The following is a 24,550-nucleotide window of genomic DNA, read 5'->3' on the forward strand; positions in this document are numbered from 1 at the left end:
AAATGAATTAAGATGATCAAAATACGGTAATATTATTTAAAAATTTTGAAAATAAAAATAAAAATGATTAATAATAAATAAATATGGTATTGATTCATACGATCTTTTTGTAGAGATTGTGTAAAAATAAATTGAAAATTGAGGATGTTTGTACATAAATGACTGCGCGCCAGTTTAACGTTGTACATATCTTTATTTTATTTCCAATTCTCTTCACATGGAAGTAAATACATTGGACGTAAATCACAGCACATCTCCGCCTTGAATAAATACTCATGCGCTCGCTGTGGTAGTATATACACGTGAAAATATAAATAAACAGTTGCGCTTGTTGTCGAGCATATATCTCTTCCGAGATGTCACGTATAATTATTCGAGATATATTTGGAAACGAGATTCGTTCGAATACGCGTTCGGTTTCGCAAATGCAATTTATCAACTTGATCTTATGTACACATGCACAGGATGGCATAATAGACTTAACATGCGCGCCACTAAGTGATTAGGATTTTCTGATTGTACGCACTATTCATTTATTATTTATTGATTGCTCGAAGAAGTGTGAACGACGTGTTAAATCAGTAACTTATCCTTGTGGTAATTTAAACATTTACATTAATGTCAATCCACTAAAACGAATATGTATATGTTAAGACTATTATGTCGATCTGAGAATGATCGGTAACACCACATTCAGCGTATCAGTTTGTTTCTGTAATATTCATGAAACACATCTTCTCGCTAATACGATTAATAATATGGTCCAGTTTTATTTATTTTTTTTGTTAAGAATCGATCAATCCCGTGTGTCAGGATATCTTCTCGTGAATGCGAGCGAATTGAAAGAACCAATGCACTCGATCGTGTACAGAGAGCTAAATCTTCAATTTTACCTTTATCCGCCGAATTGGACGTAAAGATTTGGCGATGACTAGAGTATTACAAAATGTGACACACGTTGATGTATAAAATAGGTATAAAAACGATTAGAAATCGTCAAGATGAGATCTCGATTAGACGTTAATTTATACGGATTCAATGCTCGATCGTTCCTTTTGCGCGATAAGACGAAATGAAGTGGTTGGCATCGGAGATCTTGCGCGAAGACTTCGCAAGAATTTTTCTCTCTTATAACACTTTACATCGGGATTCGAGGGTACCTATGTATGTATGTGTGTATATATATATAGTGGCGTTTATATAGATATACAATAATCTTAAATAACATAACTATCTCTTTGATTATCTATCGATGCGTCAATCGAATATTAGGCGTTGAAGCTTACGGAAAATGCGCTAAGGCAATATATCACTTGTGAACTAAAATACGCGTAACTTGTGTACGTAATGTAATACACGCGTGTTTGATACGCGTGTGCCTGTGTATGTGCGTGCGTATGTGTATGTGTGCGCGTGTGAATGCGTATGTTTATTTATATATATGTACAAAGATTTCCATACGAAATATCCTCTAAGAATAGTACAAAATATTTTTGAGGAAGATAGCTCCGCGATGACTATCAGAAATAGGAAAGCGATACTTTCATTCGTGCTATTCTAGATAATTACGCTTGTTACCTGCTACGAGCTCCTAGATACTTATAATTCTGTATTCAAAAGGTTTGGTAATCATTTTGCGTGAAACATGATAAAGTCACTAAGGAGACGATGTGACGTTCTCTTTGCGCATCGTTAGACGAAGACGACGCGCAGCGTGGCGCGTGAATGCGTGATCTCGACAGATCATTTCTCCGTTATAAAAAAGCGTTGGCATCTAAAGTTAGTAATTTTTAACTTATTTCTAATAATCTTAATTTCAGATCGTGTCTCTCCCTATTATTAATGTTCGAAGTATGGCATCGATACGGCTTGTATCTTGATGTTATGTAAATGTTACGTAAAATGTCAAATAAAAATTCATAAAATGCGAAAACTGTCTTCAAGAAATAATTTAATCGGAATCTAGGCAGCACAACGTTCTGAAAGATATTTCAAGGACTTCCAAAAGATTCTGCCTTTTAGAATTCTGTGCTGTCTGGTAATAATTTAATAAGAACGTTTTAATTTGCCAAGAGAGATGAGACGAGATGAAACGAGATATAAGCGAAGAGTCGATTACGCAGATTCACTCGAAATCTCGACGACATGAGAGATTAGTCGCAAAGACAGATTTCGTCGCGTCGATGTGAAACAATTCTATCGAGGACATTCCCTTTCTCAAGTAACATAAATACTAGACGGGCGAAACCGGTTGCGGGCTTAATGACAAACTATCTCGACGGACGGATATATTTCACAAAAGCGAGAAGTTATGCTGAAAGCTTCGAAGCGAACTACACGTATGAATGTTTAATTGTATCGTCTACAATACTTTCGTAAAAATTGCCTATAGCATAGCGTCGCGCTATTGCTAGCGTTATTCGTGGTGCTTCGATTAAAAGGGCTACAGTGCCGAAAAGTGACAGCAAGTACATGTGTGTCCTCGCTTTGCGAGGATCATATCGTCGGTTATGCTCCGTGGGCGAGTAGAGCACGGGTTTGATTATTTAAGAACTAGAAATTTTTGATGACAGTTTCGAAGGAACATTGAATATCTTCGTAAGTTGTAATCAATATACATACCATGGGACAACGATTAAGTTTTAACCTACATAACGGCGTCGGTTTTGTATTGAACTCTACCTTCCGCTACACACTCCTGGATCACAGTAATACTAACGTATCTCTATTTTCTCTGGATGGATCCTTCATCCACACGATAGTGTTCCAGTGTAAAATTAGTGGAGGAGAGGAGGCGACAGGGATGATAACATTTTTTTTACGTGTCGATGTTATTTACAGAGTATAACAATTAATGAAGCACACTCTAAAGTGTGCGTATATTATTATTATTATTAATGATTAACATACGGTTTCGTTGACTCATGAAAAACTGTGTATTTACAACAACACCGACGCCGAGCACGATGACAACGACGTCGATGCATAATACCACTTTGTGAACAACCAACAGTATTATTTTCAATATATGCACAATTTCAAATTTTTGCAATTACCAGAACGATCTCCTATAACACTCGCGGATTGGATCTTTGTTTCGTCTTTTATTTTAATAAAATATCGTATATAGAGACGCTATGTATTCGTAGAGAGAGAGAGAGAGAGAGAGAGGGGGAGAGAGAGAGAGAGAGAGANAGAGAGAGAGAGAGAGAGAGAGAGAGAAAGTGAAAGAGTTAGAAAGAGATGTAACATTAAATAATACAAGTCGAGAGAAGCACGCGTTCTCACTTTGCATATTAATTTAATTAACTTGCGAATCGTAGTTATATATCTCTAGCGGTACTCTATATTTTTGTAATTCTCATTTTAACTTTTCCACAATGTGTGTGTTTTCAAAGTAAGAACACATGTTTCTACATGTCACCCGTAGCTCTTAACGATCCCAAACGCAATCGCGACTTCAACGATTTACCGCGCGTTTCACAGGACTATATCGCTCTTCTTGGCCAGTTTCCGCGTTTGGGCGTCTTATGATGTATCGACGGGACGCTTACGCGTTGGTTAACTTCTAAAAAAAGAACGTCAGAAGAAAAACTAACTTCGCGACTCGCTATACATGCCCAGGTATATCTATCGAGAATTATCGTTGATGACCCGTTGGCTCGATTAGTAAGATAATAAGATCGAGCGCGGTAAAGCGGTCAAGATGATCCGAAACTGTGATCCTCCGACATGCCCCCCCCCCTCCCCCACCGGGAAGTTAATAACATTTCTGTCGCTAAATGCAAGTCGCGCGGAGAGTTGGTCGAAGTATCGCGCGCGCTCGTCCGCCTTACCTCTGTTTTTTCTCCAGCGTGTCTTCCAAACACGTCGACAGCATTGAGCATTTGACAATCGCCGCATTCTTCATGCCATGTTGAATGCACGCCGAGGATTGCCGCCGATACTACTTGGAAGACTAAATCGAGATCTGGTCTATCACACACACTTCTCGCGTGTCATCCCTTACGCAAAAATAAATTATACTTTCCACCTTGCCTTCGTCTTACGGCCTGAACGCCGCACGAACGTCGATTCCTCGCGCGGACTAAAAGTTACCCTGAGAGTGCACTCGCTTTCGTCGTACCCGAGGAAGTCTCTTCTGAAATTTCGACCGGGTGTTTCGTTGGAAGCAGATTTAGCGTCGATCTAGCGATCGGCGCGATCGTCGGTTCGTTCACTCGTTACTCCTGGCTGGAACTCGAGTCTCCGACTAGACTTTATACTCCGAGAGGCTACTTCTTCGGCTGCTCGTTCGCCTCCGACGCGACGGGTTTCTTAAGAACGTCTCTTTCGGGACTGGGGCTGGGACTGGGCGAGGAACTGGGTGATCTTGAGCTGCTGGGGCTGGACCTGGCGCGTTGTTTCCGCTCCAGCTGAGTCTTGTACTCGTGCAAGGGCCCGCGAATGATTTTCAGAGTGGTCTCCAGTTCGTAGGCTCGATCTTTCAGCGCATTGTACAGGTCGAGGTCGAGACCGGCCTTCCGCGCTCTTCTATGAAGCACTATGAGATGACGCCTGTTCAGCACGTCCGGCAGCATGTATTCCTGCGAATGCACAAAATGAGACAGAAGTGGCGTTTATCGTCTCGATAAAAAAAAAAAAAAAAAGAAATGTCACGAGTATTCGTTGTGTTGAAACCGACTTGTTTCGTCACGAGATAATAGATGAACCACGTCATGGTAGTGCCGTAAGTGACGAAGTATGTGACGGGCTCCATTATGTCCCATGAGTACTCCCACCAGGTCAACCTGGCCAAGCCGCCGAATTGAATGGACATCATGACGAGGAACGTCCAGATGAAGAAATTCGCCCTCCTGTAAGCGGCGTTCTCAATGTCTTGCAATTGCTGAAACGCGATCGGAGAAAAATCCAGTCAGTCGATTCGCATCGGGAAATATCTAGAGAGAAGCTGTTTTCCCAGCGACGAGGTATCTCGGTTTAACATGTTCGCCGGGCAGCTTGAGAAATACTCGTAGTTGTAGTACATGTCAAGCGCAGTCGAATAAAATAATGAGAAAACGGGCAAATTGAAAACGCTGCGCGTTTTATCTCGCTTCATTATTTCATAAGGAGAGGGAGAGGAGAGAGAGAGAGAGAGAGAAAGAGAGAAGGAGATGTGATGGAAAAAAGGAAAGAAAAAGAACGCGCATAAGAAGGGAATATTTTATTTTACGGAAACTCTCCTCTCTCGCGCGCGCGTTGCATAACCGCGTTGTACTAACGGCGTTGCGCACAAAGAGGCGGGATTAAAAAAATATTGCTCTTTCCTCTGCCACGTGTGTCTGTATATGTGCGCGCGCACGCACGTTCGCGCGAGTGCACTAATTAGAACGCACGAGAGTAAGGCAATTAAGAAGAGTAGTCGCAAAGTCGTATCCCGTGGGGTAGAGCGAGAGGAGAGCGAGACAATAGAGCTATGTAGGTGTGTACGTGCGCGCGCGTTTAGTGCGATTTACGCGCGCTCGCGATGGGAAGAAGCTAACGCGCTCGCCTCGTTTAATTACCATAAAATCAATTAACAAAAGCAACTGCTACTTCGGAGCGTGTCCTTCTTTATAACGTGTGAGCGCATCAACACGCGTTGCGCAAGCGGTGTGTCGCAATGCGCATCCGAAGCCTACGACTGGAAACCGGCAGCGAAGCTGCACACCGTGAGCCGTGTTTGAGACTCTTTTTTTTACCTGCTCGAGAGGCTCTAACTGCAATCTAACGTCCTCCAGCTCGGCGATGACTGCTCTCTCCATGTCGGCGCTATATTCGCGCACGTGAAACGTTTCGTACAGCTGACTGATGAGCGCCTGCACGTCCGAGAGTTTCTGCAAATTCTCCTGCAAAAGTGAGAGACGCACATTGATATTTCTGAGGTAGAAAGAGAGAGGGAGGGAGAGGGAAGGGGGGAGGGGGAGAGAGAATGCACACAGATGAACCGAAAAGATGATACCGAAGAAGAGGTAATGTCGGTGAAAACGGCGGAAACTACGATCTGTTGAAGTAACGTTATTTTCAATATTCTGCTCGATCGACATCGCCATAAGAGCGTAACGCCGGTGGAAAATTCGTTTTCACGTGATAACTCACTATCGTGCACCTTTCTCGCAACGGTAGCGTGACGATGTATTCGTTATCGTTTATTATTAATTTGAAGTCTTCTTCTAAAAGTGACTCTATCGTGTTACTGGAAGCTATCCTGACACCATCTGGAAAAGAAAAGGACGGTGAATAAATGTTATCTTGCCGCACCTGTCTTATCGCGCGAACACCTGTCTGGCTCGCACAGTGTGTAACAGCGCCCACGATTTAATTTTTAACTCTTGCCGGACGAATGTTTTTACATAATTTCAATTGAAATGTAAAACTTATCGGAGACATGGAACTTATCGAAATGAAAATTATCGATGGACGTGGAAAGGATGGATCTCGTAGAAATTTTAAAGATTTTACAATTTTTAACTTTTAATCTTTTATTAAAATTGCATTTTTATCCGAATTTTCGTTTTTTTTTCAAATCTTTAATTTATTCAATTATAAATTTACAGTTCCCGAATTATTGCATTTCAGCGCTTTGAAGCGGTCGCTGTCACATACTTTGCGTTACTTTGTTTTGTCAGTGATTATAATTTTATAAAGAAATATTTGTCAATAATAATAGTATATAATTGTAATATTAGAAGGACTATATGTAAAAATAAATTTATCAGGTGCAAAAGTTTTACTCCTTTGGTTATATGAAAATAAAGTGGAAACTTGCAAAAAACTTTCTCTAGGTAGGTCCAGGCCAGACGAACGAACACGAATGAACATCTGCGAATAAGTTTGATCTCGTGTCAACACATTAAAGAAAACGTTTCGAAGAAAGTTTTTATTCACACTCATTTTTTGAACTCATTCACGGATGTTCGTTCTTGCTCATTCGTTTGGTCTGGATCTACCTTTAAGCCACAATTTTTCCACAAAAAGTCAGTTGTCAGCATTATTTGGACTCGCGGAAAAATGCATTCCACTTGCCACGAAAATGGATGTGTGTAGGATAGCTAAAAGCACGATTTATGGCGTCTCTCACCCAACGATGTTATGCAGGCACGATCGATGCCGCGATCCTCCGTTTTTAGCATGTCCAACAAATTGCCGACAGTATGTGTGATCGGCTTCATAGTGAACGAGCAATGTTCCTTTCTGGATGGAAGAGGCACCGTAATCCTGGGAAGCCCTCGGTGGTACGCTACAGTGACTTCTGCACCTGCAGTAATACGCATTTGTGCATCTATGTGCTTTTCCCCGGACAATTTGAATATTCGAGCAACATCGAGGGATATTAATTACCACTTGTGTGTGTAGAAAGACCGTTAACATTATAACGCAGTTAGAACGGAACATAACGTTCCGACGCGGCAACGGAAATGTGCGAACACGCGCATTTATAAAAGCACGCGTCGAACATTAGTTACACACTACATATTTGTTTTATTCGCGTCTCATATTATACGTAAATTATGAAGCGAAGACATCTAACGGATTAAGAGAACTGACAATGGAGTAAGATAACGTCTTGTTCGGATATAAGAGAGCGCAACAAGTTCTACGCTGAACTTTGTCCGAGCCGCTCTTTGCTGAATCTGTTCTACCGGTCATCTTCTGACGCATCTTCAATCACTGAAATGTATTTCCAGCATATTTAAAACTGGGAAAGGGGGAAGGATTTGTGGAGCCAGCTAGGTGCATCGTTTCCGCGATTCCGTTCGCGTGATAATCGCGCAATCGAGAGCTAGACTGTATTAACCTGGTTACGAGCCGTTGATATGAGGAAGGTATTAGAGTGTGGAGAACGAAATGAGACGACGGTCAGGGATCTTTCCGCTGTAAGCAGAACGGAACCGAGCCTTAATCCGCTTTGCGCTAACGACCTCTGAAAATGCATCTTTGGACGTACGAGCCATTCTCATCAATTTTCCGAGTTTGTCGCGGAAACCGTTAGGTCGATTGAGAGATAAAAGTACGATGTCAAGTAACTTCTTGCCTTTGGCATTTTCCACAAACACGAGAGACTTTTTAAGTTTTTCTCTTTCGGAAGTTTCTTTCCTTTCAAGTAGTCAAAATCCTGCGATAGATTTATGATTTAGGAATTATATCGAGTGGCCCATTTTAAATGACGCATTGAAATTTCTGAGAGATCTTCTAGAAAACCAAGGCTTTCATTGAAAAATGTCTCGTACAGTTTTGCAGTTTCGAGAAAGATATAAAACGGTGATCTGAACTTTGCCTTAGTTAACAATTCAAGGTCATTTCAAGATCAACTTTATTTTTTTTAACAAAATCATACAACTTTTTTTTTTAACACGAATCGATTCCTCTGTTCCTTCTACGTGTAAAAGTATTAGGATAATCAAAAAGTGAACATTAATTTTTAATACTTAACCCTTAGCTGACACACGGGGTTAAAAGTACCCTAGAGTGTTTTTGAACGCAAATTTTTCATAGCTGCGCGCCAAATTTGGTTCTGTGGCGTCACCTAGTATTAGTCGAGGCTTGACCCAATATTGATAAATAAAACAATTATACACATTTTTTCTGGCTGGGATGTAAAATACCCTCTATAGCACGTACGTTATTATTTTGACGTGTGTCAGCTAAGGGTTAATAGCATTAAAAACAACCGTGCTTTGGCTGTTAAAGATCTGTTACTCTTTCTATCTTTCTCCTTCGGGAATTTCTTTCCTTTCAAACAGTTTTTCTCTTCCGGCAGGCCAAGAGAACTGAATTGACGTGGAGAAAGGTTTCTTTTTAAGGCTTTATTTAGGAGAGGTCAAACAGTTCCCTGGCATTGTTTGATGTTTTGTCCTAACGTATTATAGCACCATGACCATCTGCGTGAGAACTAACAGCCCGCCAGTGGCAGGTCAATTAGTGTTAGAAGCGTGTCAACTGTTGTCGGATTTTGTCTTGGCGGTTATCGGTAACCGCCAAGTGGATTTTTTCGTGGAAAGAAGATTTGAATAAGTAAAAGCATAATAAATTCTTCATACTTCGCTTCAGACGACCGGCTGAAAGGGGATTCAACGCGATCATCGGCTAGCTGACGTTAAGCACATTGCGACAAGCATGGAAATCCGATGCCGCGCGGTAATTGCGTGTTCTTTAAACGAAACAGGCAACGTCCGACAATTAGTACGCCCCCACGCCACACGACACACGATGCACAGCGTTCCGTCCGCATGCATCGGCCGGCAGGCAGGTAGGTTAGCACAGGTGGAAGTGGCAAGAAATCTACCACCACTCGGAGGCCGCCTCCCTTCTTCCATCGTCATGGAAACTCCGCGGTGGTGAAGTTTTCTATGCCGTGGCGCGCAGTCTATTGTAAGATCCTGCTCAATTAATAAGTGACGTGATCGCGCCGCCGAAGCGACGAACGTGCTTGTTCTTTCTTGGGTTTTTCTTATTTCTTCCCTCGATCTTAGGTCACCAGCCCTCGAGTACCTGCCGCGAGACATAGTTTGCGGCTCGGCTTCACCTAAATGCCGGGGATGTACAAGTGACGAGAAATTCGGATGTCATTATACATGGCGTCCTGCAGGACCCTTTTAAGCAGTCGAGTGGCCGTATGGGTTTGTGACTAATTCGTCGAATGATTGATTGAAGGTAAAACCGAAGGTTTTGTAAACATTTGTAACATTTGTCACGTTATTATGAGAAACTCGAGTCATTCGAACAGCACAGAGGTGGATACGTCAACAACTAGTAGTTTGTTGGTTTTTTTTTCTATACCGTGAAGAATTGACATATTTTTTGTCGTACGACTTTTTTGTTATACGTCGTCGACCATTTCCAGGTAAATGCCGTTCGAATGCTTGAGCCACGTTTTGATCTGAGGGACCAAACGTGAAAGTGACTAGACAAAAGAGTGAGAAAAAGAGGGAACAAATGTAATTCGGAAGTTTACATAGTCTCGCTTTCATAGTCTCTCGTGATTGTGGAAAATTCCAAAGGCAAGAAGTTACTTGACATCATACCTTTATCTCTCAGTCGACCTAACCAAACGAGTTTAATTATGTCTTCACTTTACCTCCCTCTTTACCACGAAAGTTTAAAATACCAGGAAACAAATATGTAGCTTCACTCTGCAAGATGTCTAATGAAATATTTTGAAGAGAACATAATGATTACTAGGTTTAACAAAACCTAGTAATCAATCATGTTTAATGAAACATTACATAAGTTACATCGAGGAACGATATAAACGCGAATGGTCAGACGATCGATTTCACCTGTCGTAGTTAATGCAAAAAAATTGGCACGGGCAGCAGCTTGCGCTTGCAAAACTCTAAGAAAGTTCCGCATGCATATTGGCTCTATCCTCTTCGAAACGGCCGTGCAACTTTCGACAGAAATCAAATTGTGAGGAGATTTATACGCGCCGGTGATCGCGCCGAGAAAGTCCCCGAGGTGCTGACACGTGGTGAGGCATTTTATCGTGCCGGACGAAGGAAGACGGTGTTCTCGCGCAATTAATAAGCGCCGTGTACATAGTTAAATTACCCCCTGGGAAATCCAGCTACCTATTTCCGTTGAGAGCACGCCTCGCCATAGTTCTCTCGGGCGAGTGGCCCTGTTACTCGTGTATCACTCATCTCGCGTCTCTCGCCGATAAAGAAGTCCTGGGGAAATGGATCGGGCCGAGGAGTGTCTAACTGACGGCTCGCGTGTAATAACCGCGCTTGATACGCTAAGCATGCTACAGATTCATTCCCTCCCCTGAAGGTTACGTCATACTCTACTTCGTCGGGAGTAGTAATTATAATCAACGGTGCTAATGATAACCTCAATGCCCCGTATGAGTAGCGATTTTCATAAATAATCCAAGCGAGCCTGTCTCCGGCACAATACAGGCCGAATTATATTATACCTATTTATTGTCTCGTAAATTGTATTTTCTGTGGTACAAAAAATGCCGATTCACAATTTCAATTCACAATTCCGCCGGAGACGCTCGTTATCAAATTAGTGGTCTACGCATATCTCGAGATATTAAGTTAGAATTGAAATAAAAGTTAAATTGTATTTTTCGTTTTTCAAATTTAAAGTTCGTTTTTTTCCTTTTACCTTCCTTCGTTCGTTTTTTGATCTTTCTAATTTGTATTCGATTTTTATTTGATTTTCGTTTTAATGGAATTTTCGTTCTGATGGAATATCTAACACGCGGACTTGGAGGCACGTGAGTTTACCGGTTGTTTGCCGCGTTAGTTCAATACAATATACATCGCGCAAAATGAGTGTAACGCCCGCAGCGGAAACAACAGCTGGATTTTTCGTGAGCGAACGCGCTCCATGAATCCAGGTGCATTCTAGAGTGCATGGAGAATTTATGGACTTTGGGCTACTTCGTAGAAGTAGGCACACGTGCAGCGCGATCGCCCGGCTAAATATATTGCATCGCCCCATCACATCCAGGTAGATCGTACACGATCTCGCGTGACGCGAGAGCGACAGGTTAAAATATTTCGAGTTGCAGGGAGTAATGTTTCATAAAGAAAAAACACGCGCATCAAATATTTGCTCCGTATGTTTTCATCCTTTTTGTTTGTACGTTTGCTTTTAACGCGATGAATCGTACTGTAATTAAACGAGATGTAAAACGTCTCCTCATTGTTTCAACGGAGGCTGGTTGTATTGAGCGAGCATCAACTAGAATTTTCACGAGAAGGCGGCAGCTTCGCCTCCGTGAAATAACGAATACAATAATCAGCCTTGGCCTGTAAATTTATAATTGCATTGATAATCGTTAGGTCTACACCAGACGGTCAGACCTTTTCCGGATAAAAATAACGTTGGAACACCTCTCGGTTCGCAATGGATAAACGTGGCTCTCGCTGTCCGCGTTCTTATAACGTCTCTGCATCGATCTCGCTCTCGAGGAAGCTAAGATCGTGACATCTTGTGGCAGCTCTCGGTATTAGGGACAGGCCGGTTGAAATTTGCGCGCATATAACGTATATACGATAGCTGTGATTTATGAGTGCGGATCGCGCGTTTTATTTATGCTTCGAGCTCTTGACCGTAAAAGAATAAAAAGCCTTATTTTCGCACTCTACTTTCAACACGGGATGCATACAAACACGTACACGCCGCGCGTATCTCATCACCTCAACGAAATTTCGTGTAGCGGCTATTGCTCAGTCTCCTGGGGAAAATTGGATAATTCGATGAGTACACTGCGCCGTTAAACGCCGAGTTCGAAATTTGTTGACAACAAGGTTGTGCCTTTAAACGCCCACCTTTCACATTGTTACGTACACGATGTGGAACGTTATTACGTCGCTAAACAGCGTAGAAAAAGAATCGAGCTACATCATTGTTTCGATGACGTGCCGCTTTGTTCGAGTAATACAGCGGTGTTCGTGTATGATCATTCCCTAGACCGAAAGTTACATGATTTTCAGCCTTATATATAACGAATAAGGTTACTCTAGTTATAATGGCTCTAATTATAATAGTTTCAGATTTATATGTATATATATATATTATATATGAAAGGCTAAAAATCACGTAATAGGAAAAAGTTTCAATTTAAAGGGATGGTACACCATGCGCGGAGAAAAAAAACTTTGAATTTACCAGGCAGTGAACAAACTAAACACATTTTAGCTGAAAGAAACGGAATTTCTCATTCTTATGACCGGTTATTATGATCGGTTCTTATAACCAGAAATTCCGTTTCCAAAATACATTTAGTTCGTTCACCTGGTAAATTCAACCGAACTTTTTTTTCCGTACATAACTCTGACTATACACACGCGTGTATATGGTCAGTTACAAAAAGGTTGCAATACGTTTTTTTCATCAATTTTGCAACATATTCCGTGTCCAATAGGAAAATTTATTTTTTAACAATTCGCAAAAGGTACATTTTTTTTGGATACGAAATGCGTTGTGAAACTCCCCCCCCCCCCCAAAAAAAAGCGGTGCAAATCTTTTCTGACTGATCATATTGTCAAAACATTGAACACGCGCATTATCTACGCGTTCTCGCCTAGTAAATACATTTTTGCAATGAAATTTTTGTATCTAACACGGGGAATGTGTCAAAAAGTACATAAATATAATTAAATTAACCTATTTACCGTGCTAAGGTAACACAAAATTTCAGTGAACCGTTCTCGACACAAAATTTTTTACTGTATATAAGTGTATAACGTTGTATGTAAACGTCGCATGAAACTGAAATTATTATATAAATAATAAATAATTACTAGATATGATATATACTTTATTTATGCAATGTTTATGATGCAATAGAAGTGTTCAAAATTTCTAAACGCCTCATAGTCCGGTCTACCACGGAAGAAAACTATAAGAATATAAAAAAATTACTAGTATATTATCGAAGAGCAATAGTTTTTCAATAGCATACCAGTAATTTTTTCGTATTCTCGTAGTTATTTCCCATACGGGTATAAAAGAGCCGCTACTACCCACACATCTTATCTCTTCCTACGTCTGTCAACACGGTTTCGATTCCACGCTCCTTTTGGTACCATACGTCGATGAAAATAACGAGGAGGGTCGCCTCCGCTTTATCGTTCACGACAGGATAGAAAAAAATTGCCGACCTGACTGGTTGTTCGCGGGCGCCGCGCCGTAAACTCCCGTAGAGGTCTCGACGTAAATTAGCGACAGAGATTCGATTAATCAGGCCGTAAGAACAAGCTCGCGTATATATTTATTCCGTGGTAATTGCAGCTCTGAATCTTTTATAGGGAAAGTTTTCTTACTGCGCGAGTGGCCGCCGCTCTCTTGTTGCAATTCTGAATGTATCATGAATAATATCGCGCTTTTTGCACGGTCGCGCGCACATCGACCCGCGAAACTTCTATTACCGCTCATCATCACGGCTGCGGACAGATCCGACGACCGGTATCAAGCCGGATCGGACGACGTGTTCATCGTGGGCTTTCACTCGGCTGTGTTTGACAGGTGATCGTTGGTCGTTAAATCGAGCATGTATGCATTTAGACTGAAAATAAACAATCGATCGCATATGAATAAAGGATAATTGTTACTGTTGGTTCGCGTGGCCGCTGCAATGAAATCAGCTTCGTGTACTGCGCGAAACTTATTGTTTTAAAAACACCTCGCTCTCGGATAGAGAAATATGCGGCCCGTCGAGAAGTCGTGCATCACCGCAGTTTCTCCTTAGATCTTCCTCTTTTTCTCTCTCCTTTTCCCCCCCTCTCTCTCTCTCTCTCCCCCCCTTTCTCTCTCTCACTCTTTCTTTCTTTCTTCCTCGCGCTCATGAAAGTCCATGAAATATTTAGGAATGAAATATCGTGTCACGTGCACGACGTCGCACCGTCATTAAATCGTGAATTTGTATCATCAGGTCTCCGCGAGGTCGGCCATGGGCGGCGTGCAAAGCGGAACTCATAATCTTGGCGAGGCGTTATGGGTGCAGGAGCGGCAGCGGCAGAAGTGCCATCGGTGAGTAGCAGACTTCTTAACCGTTTGAATGCCACGCGTCTCTGCTGTTTCCCCGTCCAAACGTGCCAAGGAGCGCTTTTTCGCTTGTCTTATTCCCCATCCAGAAATGCCAAACGGCGCGATAGCGCTTGTCTTATTCTCCAATGATTGCATCCAAATGTTAGATTGCAATTAAAATTCGTTCTTTTATCAGTTGTCTCATTATTTCATTTTTACCTAAAACGGAATGGTAGCCGTAAAGTCGCGCATCGCCAGAAGCCGAGCGTGTGCCGGTTATCGGCTCCGCAGCCTAGAACGCTGGTACTTTTCGAGCGAAACGGAAGAAGCGCAAAATTGTTCCTTGGCACTCAAACGGTTGATAATACATGGAAAGCGCGCGACACATAGCATTTCATATGCGCGAGACGGCCGATCGATACGCGAGACAATTTCCGATACCGCCCGAAAACGTTAACGCTTTATCTCGCGACGCCGCTCTTGGAAGCAACGCGAATCTCATCAGCATGGTTGGATAACTGAAGATTGCAACATTTTCCTTCATCGAGTTTCGCAATTCAGCGCAGAAGCGCGCAAAAAACGTCTCAAGAACGTCTTAGGACGAAAAGGACAGCTAAGAGGCTAAGAGCGTTTGAAAAAGCAATATACTTTTTCTAGACTTTTTAAAAATGTTTTTTAGTATACTCTTTTAAAAGTTGCGCCGCTATCTAGAAACGTGATCCGTATCCAATTTTTGGAGAATATTGGATCCAATATTGGTGAGCTTGTTTTTTAGTAATTTTCAGAAGGTGCATGTCCCTTTTTTTACCGTATCTTCCACTAGGTTACTCGATCTTTACTAATTGGAAACCTATTTCGTGTTCAATGTATGAATTTTTTTAGATATTTCTAGAAGATATACGTTTCTTTTTTTACTGCACCTAATTCTGTGCGAAACAAAACAAAATCCATACTCTAACGACGTACAATTAATAATAAAGAAAGAAGAAAGTATAAACAGGAAAGTAACAGTTAAACTCTGATGTTAAAGCTGATATAAACAATTATTTTCTAATTCCTTATACAAACATACGAGCAACAGAAAATGATATAGAATTAAACGTTTCGGGCTATTTTCAGTAATAATTACAGAATTTAAGTAAGTAAACGCACATGTCCATTCGTATAGCCAGCAGAGATGTCAAAAAGAAATAAAAAGCCCGTTCTGTACATATCAATCGCGTCAATAAATCCAGTCAAAAGTGTTATTTACTTGACACTTAGCACTTTCTGGGCACTGATTCAACGGCCGATGGAAAACATCATTGAATTCCGCGCTGTAAGGCACAGTTAATTACTCGCTGCTTCTCCGATCTCGCTGAGTAATCTCGAAGAGCGATGAAGACGCCTTAAATGGCACCGCGGCCACGGCGAGAGCGTTTCTCCAGCCAAGCCGACGCCTGACTAATTATTCAAGCGTCAGAAAGTTCGAGTAATTACGGGATGATCCTTCGCGAAAGTCGCGGAATTAAGTCCCGGTCTCGATTCGGCCGCATTCAGTGAAATTTCTTTCGCAGTCGCGATAATTACACGGTCGCGCGGTTGTTCGTGCGGCGTCGCGATACACTCGGCACGCAGGTGAGAGAGACGTGGTTTTCTTTCGAGCTGAGTCTCCTCCGTCTTTCTCGCAGAAACCGAAATAAAACAGGCTACCGGGACAAGGTTACCGTGAATATTTTAAAAGTCGAGATCTCCGGGCAATTTTTCGCTCGCGGTCTACCTCGCCCCGCAAACGTCAGCTATTCGCTTTGATAATCGCGAGTACCGTTTATCTCGCGGGCTCCCGAGACGATGCGTCGCGATTAGTAGCGGTTAATAGTTAATTACTGCCGTATATTGCTACGGTCAGGCAACGCTTATTAACACAGTTATGGTCTAATTACGCGACTTAGTCCATGTTCGCGCCAAGTCGCGGCCAGAAAACGCAGTCTGCGCGAGCAGCCGTTTTATTTCGAGAGCGCGAAGAGGCAACTTTTTTATTTCTCTGCTGTTCTTTTTTATGAACGCATACACGAGTGAAAATTTCGCAATATCATCCTGTTACACGTAATATTCGTCGATTGTTCTGCGAGAGCCCTTCTAGTTAAATCGTATTGCAAAATTCCAATGTGTGAGCGCATAATCCGGGAAATCAAACAAGCACGTCCGACACTGATAGAAAATTATAGTTATTTCTTCGATGCTAAACATATCTTTTTTTTTTATTTTAACCGCAAAAATAGTCAAGAAAATCACTTTTCTAGTAAGTGTTACTACACGGAGAAAAAGATTGGATTTAATAACATTTCTTGAATCGAAATAAATTTGTCTTTTGGAAGGGAACAAACAATGTTGACGCAACAAACAGAATCGTTTCGTTTTTCAAATAATGAATATCTTTACGTCAAATAACATATTCCTTTTGTATTTTCACCCAAACATTATAATAGTTGTCAAACAATAAATTATTTGAAAAAAGTAACACTGTGTTATAAAGATATTAAAGAATTTCTCTGTTTGAATGGAACAATATTTTATATATGTAACGAAATAAATTTTTTTATAGAAAACCAAATATTATTTCTTCTAAATAATACTGTTTTCTTTATTAAACAATATAGCTTACTATAAAATAAAACAACAATATTTGTATTCAAACAAAGTGACATTTAATATTAAATTATATTGCTTATATAAATAAACCCAAGTCAAACACGTATATTAAATCCAAAGAAACCTTTTCCTCTATGTAGTGTCAATGACAGTAACCTTACGTGTTCGTTGCTATTATTATGAAATATGTTTGGCGCCAGAAAAATAATTCTATAATTTCCTATCAGTGTATCCCACTTATTATTGTTGGCTCGATGTAACTTGTAAAGAAGGATTCACACTGTGCCAGGCATCCACATATAAGAGAATCTGTTTTCCGGAGAGGAAATCCTCCATTTCAGTTTCCAACTGACACAGAGCCGCTATATCTTCGCCCCGAACGACAATTTCCGAACGTGTTTCGGTCATTTCGCCACGATGAATCGTGCAAATTCGGGCGCAGCGCGGCTCAGTACCTCCGGCGACAAAATCCATTTCCCGAAGCTAAATCCACCCGGGTGTCTCCCAAGTCAAATTCAAACATCAGTTGCACTTTCAGATCGCCGTATTTACGCGGCGCGGAATTAGGTTTCCGTTAATTAAGGAGCGAGTTAACACGCGACGTATACGACGTACGGATCGATGTAGTCGCGACGTTGCGTCGCGCAAACTGCGTTCTGCACGATTATGTTGTAATCCCGACGAATACACATCGGTATGTCAGTGTTGTCGTCGGTATCATCATCGCCGTCACTGCGACTATTTGCAGCGTTGAATATACTTCCGGATGAATATGCCCGCGTAATATCGGGAAATTATTATTAACGAGGACGCCGCTCTATTACGACGCATTCTATTTCGCGGCACATCGAATCGCGCAATAGTTGCGATAATTAATTTCGAGGCGATATTACCGTTTAATAGACGATCGAAGCGGCCAGGATGTGAATCGTCGTAGCGGGATCGTACGCGATTTCGGATGGAAAAGGAGAAAAAAACTCGCACGATACCGGAGAGTATCGCTAATTAGCGCAAAACCCGCACGGCATTGCGTTGTAACGTGATCGTAGTAGCGGAACGCCGGATATCCGTCTGCGCGTCCGAATGTCTCTTTTTCTTTCTCCTTTCTCTGTCTCTCTCTCTCTCTTTCTCTCTCCCCGTTTCTCCCACAACACGCACGCAACCTGTGTCGTACAGACAAAGGGCTTTAACAAACCACGTGTGTCTCCTGTACATCGAAAATCACTGGTCGGGAGGGTCGACGACGAAAGCGAAGCGTCAGTGCGAAGTGCCGCGACGAGCCGGTCGCTGGAAAAGTGGCGAACGCGAACGCGACGCGATGTACGTCGTCAAGATCGTCTATTGCCAGGTGACGATGGAGTTCGTCGACCGCGATCTCGGGACGTCGAGGTAGATTATGATTGATCGAAATGTTCGCACTGAAGAGAATGCCGTATATGCGGGAAACGGTGACACTTCCCTGTCGATTTCACGAAAATATCATGAGAATCTCGTTGATCTCTTTTATCCAACTTTGTTCGTTTTAATCTTGGCAACTCCCGCGGCAAATCTCGTTGAAATTTCGTTGAAACGCGTAAATGGACACGTAAACGGACACGAGGAATCCTCGAGGGTGAAACAATGCAACCGATATTCTCCTCGTTACGGCCTTCTCGGCGGTGGACTCTGCAGTTTTATTACACACGTTACGTCACCGTATCCTCAACGATATTTCAGCCTGCCAAATTAATGGATTATCTTGAATTAATGGTCTACCGCGTGAAATATGCGGAATCATTTCTTCACGGTTGTGGGCTTTGGTAATTTATAACCGTGCCGAATTACAAACTGCATTCCGTGCATTTTCTGTGGGTTAACTTCTCGCGCCGAACGCATCATTAGGCTGTTCGCGTTGCATGGAACGATTACGAAAAAAAGCCGTCATAGATACTTCTCACTTAATTTTTATGTGGAATTGCCGACCTTTCTAATTATTCTATTATTCGAGCGGTGAATTTTTTCGAATTACTACTTGGAAAACATGCCGATAATTTTTTTTTTTATTCCTTTATTATAACAATTTCTCATTTTACACCATATGTAATAATGGATTCTCTCGCTAACGTAACATGACATTATTATTCTTATTATTTATAATCATTTTTAACTTTTAATATAAATTTTTATATTATCCTTTTTTTATTTTTCAAAATTATGTATTGAGTGTCTATTTGTAATCGTTGTTACCGAAGGGAACCTTCCCGTAAATAAATAACAACAACAATAATGGTGATAATTATTGTTATTGTTATATTTTCATTGTTTCGAACTCAACGATTTCATATTTATGGGGCGTGATGAGCGATGGCGGTGAGTCGAGGAAGTCCGATTACCTCGGAACACTCGAACATCGTTGCCGTATAACCAACAGACGCCACGGAAAGTTAAATGAAGATTCATACTGATGGCTCGACGTTCGGCTTCTGCGCGATGACCGATGGCGTGGCTCTTTCGCTTTACGATGTTCTCGGTCCACCGAGATTGCGTCGCGTTTCTCTCCCACGAGATATCGTCCGTTTGTGCGACGCGCCGTTATTATCTTTACTCATCTCGGCTTTTTTTATGATTCACCTTCGTTAGATCTCGTTTGCGGAACGGAATGGCATAGCACGGAGCGAGCGAGATGTGTCTATCCAGTTAACGCGACGTGATCGGATTAGCGCGGCAACGGTATACGCAATTTCGCGAGAAACAGACTCCCGCCTGATCCTGCGTTACGATCTGCAGTGCACGACGAAGGCATTCGCCGCCTGCGAGATCGGATCTCGTAATGTGGAGCCACGTAAAAAGACCCGGGACATAAAAGGACACGATTCAGGCGGACGATTTAGCGACTTCGGGGCGAAATTACGTCGATCGGCCTAATGAGGGAATCGAGCTCTCATTAGGTGCGTTATCGGCATATGGGATTTCCCCGGTGGGAACAGGAGCGTGTTCCCCATTGTATCGCTTCCTGTCGTTTCGCGGCCTCGTTTCCTGACCTTACCGTCGGCGGAGAAAAAAAGATCGCGCGAAGCCGCACCGCGTAATCGGCCCTACTTTCCGTCTTGTTTGACAAACAGCGGCGCCCACGATTCTTTTCTCTTAGAGAACCTCTGATCGCGACGCCATAAAGGGGTTCCGCCGTGTTTCATCGAAATTGTGCGAGAGAGAAGGAAATACGCGCGGTCTCTGTCTATCGCACAGGCTGCCTTCTCTTTGGGCATTCGCGCGCTTTACAGCTTACGCGTCATTCCATCTTCTCTTGGCGTGTAACGAACAATAAAGATAGAATGATTACGCGCGAGCGCCCAAAGAGAACGCAGCTACTGTAGTCAACTGTAAATCAATTGTACCGTAAACCGATGGAAGCTGTATTATTTTATTTTTTCTTTTTAACTTTTCTTCACCATCTATTTAATTTTCACTTTTTTCATTTGTTCACAATTAGTATTTATATTTTCTATCTTAATCCAAGCACCTTTTTAATGAAAATACAAAATTCAGAGAATAACAAGATTAAAAAAACTGGCAGAAACGGATGAAAAATGGCGGATCAATCAAAAGTGGTATTCGTATAGCGTCATTCTGACTAGAGACTCTCTTTTTCTCTCCCTTTCTTTCTCTGTTTTTTTCTATTTTTTTTTCTTTTTTTCTGTTTTGCAAATTCATATCTATAACGTCCTTAGAGAAATTGCCCTAAGTAATAAACTCTCTATCTCTATTTCCCGTCGGTTCTTTCTCTCCGCCAAATCGCATGTCGTGCGTGCTCCTCTCGCGAAGTTCCGTCGGCGATGCATCGAAATCGACTCTAACGAGACGCTGACGCAAACAGTTTTGTCAATACGACGACTCGGTGTGATTGATGACGCCCGACCGACGTTGTGTACCTCCGACTTAGACACAATTTGCGGCCGGCCTCGCGAGAATTCTCGTTTACGTAATGATAAATTTACCACGTGTTCACGTGTGTGTGTTTTTTCGCTTCTTCGCGATGAGCGGGAAGTTACGTAAAGGAAGCAGTCAACCTCGAAGCGCAGCGGCGCTTCAAATCGATGAGTAGATTAGGTAAGTGCGATTCGTCGATCGGCCCGCGACAATTTCCTGGTCCATCCGGGACGTCCGACGATCTCGACGATCTCTCACTTAACGTCGCTCGGTCAGCGAATTATCGCTTGTCTCTTGCCTCAATTGAGGGAAAATCGGTCCAGGACTCGGGCCGGAGAACTTGCAAATGCAGGAAAGCGCAGAGAAATTGTATAAACCGCAGAGAGACCGTGGCGAGGAGCTCGTATTTGCGGCGCGAGTTCCCGTTTATCAGAGCGGTGCATGAAAGTGAATCGTCGGGCAACTCGAAATTTTGTAAGCGAAATCGACGACCCCCAGAGTCAAGTTACATACGTAAACGATATCTCGTTATTACCGACTCGCTTTCACGCCGAGTCGCCGGACGTGTAAGTATCAATTTCTCTCCGGAGTTCTCTCGCGAGCGTAAAGCATGCGGATCGTCGGCCGCGCGGAATCCTTAACGACGTTTCGGGTAATCGAGCTTAATTGACCGCATCGTGCGTATTATCGTTTAGCCCATAATTGATTCCCGTGTTGAGCCTCGCGGAAATTCCGCGGGATCGCTCGCCGGGTGAAACGGTGAGAACCGGAAGAACAATGGAAAACGATCTGAAGACTGGCCGTCGTTTCGCGCGCTCGCGCGAAAGTTTTACCTTCAGATGCCATCCGGCCATTACATCCTTCATTGCATCTACGCTGCGACAGACATTGATCGTGTTAGGAAATACGAGTGGAAGAAGAATGAAGAAGAAAATTATCATCGGTAATGGCGCCGTTAACGCCACTCACGAGGCGAATTACGGATTAATTGCCGATCACGTTATCGCATTTGCGCGTTCGAGGTGTTCGCAATGAAAAGATGATCTTATTTCTCAATTTTGGCGCGACTGATATTAAACAATCATCGAGGCGCGTATATTTTTTAATTATTTTAATTTAAATAAAAGTTAAGTAACATTAAAATAAAATAAAATTTACATAAAACCTTTAATTTTCATAAGAAATAAAAAAGGCGAATAAAAGTAAATTTTTTAAATTTAATTTTAAAAATATTTACAATGATAGGGATTACAACGCAAACGCGTATTTTCTGCAAATTATTATACATCGCGTCATTTTCGCGCATACCGAAAGTTGAATTGCTTCCGGCGCGGTAGAAATTAGAATTCCTTAAATTTAAACTTGGATTAACTCTGAAATGTCAAAGTTCAAGTAGGAAAATTCACGTTCGCGCGTATTTCTTACAACCCTTCGCTCGGCACGTGAATCACTGTGGCCAGGTGAACCGAAAGCCGGCAGGTGAATTCAAGGGATCACTCGTATATCGCATTCACGTGCACCTAGGGTGCACATTTCGTTTCACACGGAATGGAAACGGGGGGGAGAGGTTCACTCGACAACCTTGTGATTCATCGGTTTGAGCGAGTGAGCAGAGGGGATGAAGGCGGCGCAGTTGTTTGCTCCCTTTTTTGACTGGATTCCCCAGTTGCATATCGACTGCATTCAACGACAAGCCGAGGTCGGTGCCGTTCGATTACAATTTCCATTGTGGCAGCGTATCCTGTGTGAAGCAAGATATCTCGCGCTGAATACATCCTCGTGCCGGAACAGGCACTCAGGAAATTGGTGCGCGCGCGCATGTGCGCGCACCGGGTCAGATCAGGTATTTACGACAGAAGCAAAGATTCTATTTGCATAGTCGATTTTTATCTATACGTACCGGAATCGCGTCAGTTCCAGCATGTTATCGCCGCGTAGAAAAATATCGGAAAAAATCAGCTTTCACGGGAAATATTTCTCCCTTTCGGAATTTTATTTACGTAACCTTGCGGTGCTGGGATTATTTCATTGATATTTTTTTGTCATTCAATATATTTTTCAGGTCACGGCAGTCTTTGAAAACTCGAACTAATAATTCCTTGCAGTTCTCGCGGGTTGACAATCCCGAGTAGTCTTTATCGTTTTATCCCCCATCCCATTCCCGTTCTCTTTCTCTGTTCTATCGCATTGTATTCTATTCCGTTCTACCTCATCCTATTGTCGCGTGCGGGCGTGTATTATTTTCATCGAATGCGATCCTTTCCATCATAACGTATTGGCCGATTCGATGCACGTCTCCGCTCGCTCGCAATTATTCTCGTAAGTTTCACGGATAGTTCATTCGGAGAAACACGAAAAACCGTGCGCTGCATTAAACTGTCAGAGAAAGCGTGCGATACGTTGAAACGCCGGCTGCTGCATCGTTAAAATTACATGCCACGAGCCCCTACACTTTAACCGTTATGGCTGTTCCGTGCTCAAAAGTACGATCCCGATCTTCACAAATGTGCTGCATTTCGCTGATCGGTATCGTCCGTTCATGAATATGAATAATACTTTTTTTCTGCTCGCTCTTACTTATAACCAGGCCTAATCGAAGGATCGGACAGTTATTCCCGAGGCACGTCGCATTTCTGTAGCTCCGCGGAGAACTAATCGATATTAACAAAGTGTATTAATAACAGTAATAATAGTATAACAACGGTAGTAACAAGAGCGGAGCTATCGCGAGATCGTGAAAATGAGGAGGGAAACGACTCTGCGCGATTACGAGTATTTACTATTCGAGTAGATAATATCTTTCGCATTTTTACTTATCGTACGTCTTGATTGCGTAAATTGCAAAGAAACGTAGAAATAACACTCTCTTCCGCGTACTCTCGACTTTATTAGAAGCCGTTAAAACCCCGCGGTTTTGCCATCGAAACTTTGCAATCGAACAAGCACTCCCCGATTCCCGATGGGAGAGGTGTCCGCAAAAGTCGGATTTTCTGGACGTTTCGTAACAAAACCGGGGCTTCCTCCGGCTGCAAAAAAGAAGCAATCGATCTTCTTTGAAACCGACCCGACTAGGCCGGAGTTAATGAAACTCCCGGGTGAAGACGCGCAGCGGTTCCTCGACTTTGATGAGAATTCGATTGAAAGTTTGGGCGCGCGAGACTTTAATGACACCGGGACTGCGAGACGTGCCGTTTCGCCGTTTCGATGCGGCTTGAATATTCTCGGATCTACGGACCGAAAGTGCTCTCGGGGAGATCCACTCGAACGAACAGGAGTGAATTCACACAGTTTGAAGTAAAAACTGTCTAACGAAAATACTTCGGCTCTCCGTCACGGTGCGCGACTTCGACGAATGATTATTCCGTAAAATGCGAGGGGAAACGTCGCGCATCCCGTCATCGCGGCACGCACGCGATATCACAACACGTGTGTCACCCGCGGTCGTGAAAGAATTAAACGACGAAAAAGATCGCGGCGCGGAGAAACGCGCGGCGCGAAGTGTAAC

At 42.5% G+C, this 24,550-nt stretch overlaps 2 protein-coding genes across 3 annotated transcripts in view; one reads left to right on the plus strand and one right to left on the minus strand.

Annotated features, from left to right (window-relative positions):
• Positions 1-173: 173 nt before the first annotated feature.
• LOC106744444 (calcium uniporter protein, mitochondrial) overlaps positions 174-24,550 on the minus strand; it is a 61,936-nt gene continuing 37,559 nt past the window's right edge. For both annotated transcript variants that reach the window (XM_014619234.1, XM_014619235.1), the window contains exons 3-7: positions 7,103-7,279; positions 6,121-6,239; positions 5,724-5,870; positions 4,685-4,888; positions 174-4,586 (exon numbers count right to left, since the gene is read on the minus strand). In XM_014619234.1, the coding sequence (XP_014474720.1) occupies positions 4,275-4,586; positions 4,685-4,888; positions 5,724-5,870; positions 6,121-6,239; positions 7,103-7,279 (959 nt within the window). In that variant the 3' untranslated portion in view covers positions 174-4,274. The remainder of the gene's footprint in view (positions 4,587-4,684; positions 4,889-5,723; positions 5,871-6,120; positions 6,240-7,102; positions 7,280-24,550) is intronic.
• LOC106744443 overlaps positions 9,417-24,550 on the plus strand; it is a 33,702-nt gene continuing 18,568 nt past the window's right edge. The window contains exons 1-2 of the mRNA XM_014619233.1: positions 9,417-9,675; positions 14,414-14,511. Coding sequence (XP_014474719.1) covers positions 14,432-14,511 — 80 coding nt within the window. The 5' untranslated portion in view covers positions 9,417-9,675; positions 14,414-14,431. The remainder of the gene's footprint in view (positions 9,676-14,413; positions 14,512-24,550) is intronic.

Source organism: Dinoponera quadriceps, unplaced genomic scaffold (assembly GCF_001313825.1).
Source record: "Dinoponera quadriceps isolate SergipeBrazil2010 unplaced genomic scaffold, ASM131382v1 scaffold777, whole genome shotgun sequence".
Taxonomy (NCBI): Eukaryota; Metazoa; Arthropoda; class Insecta; order Hymenoptera; family Formicidae; genus Dinoponera; species Dinoponera quadriceps.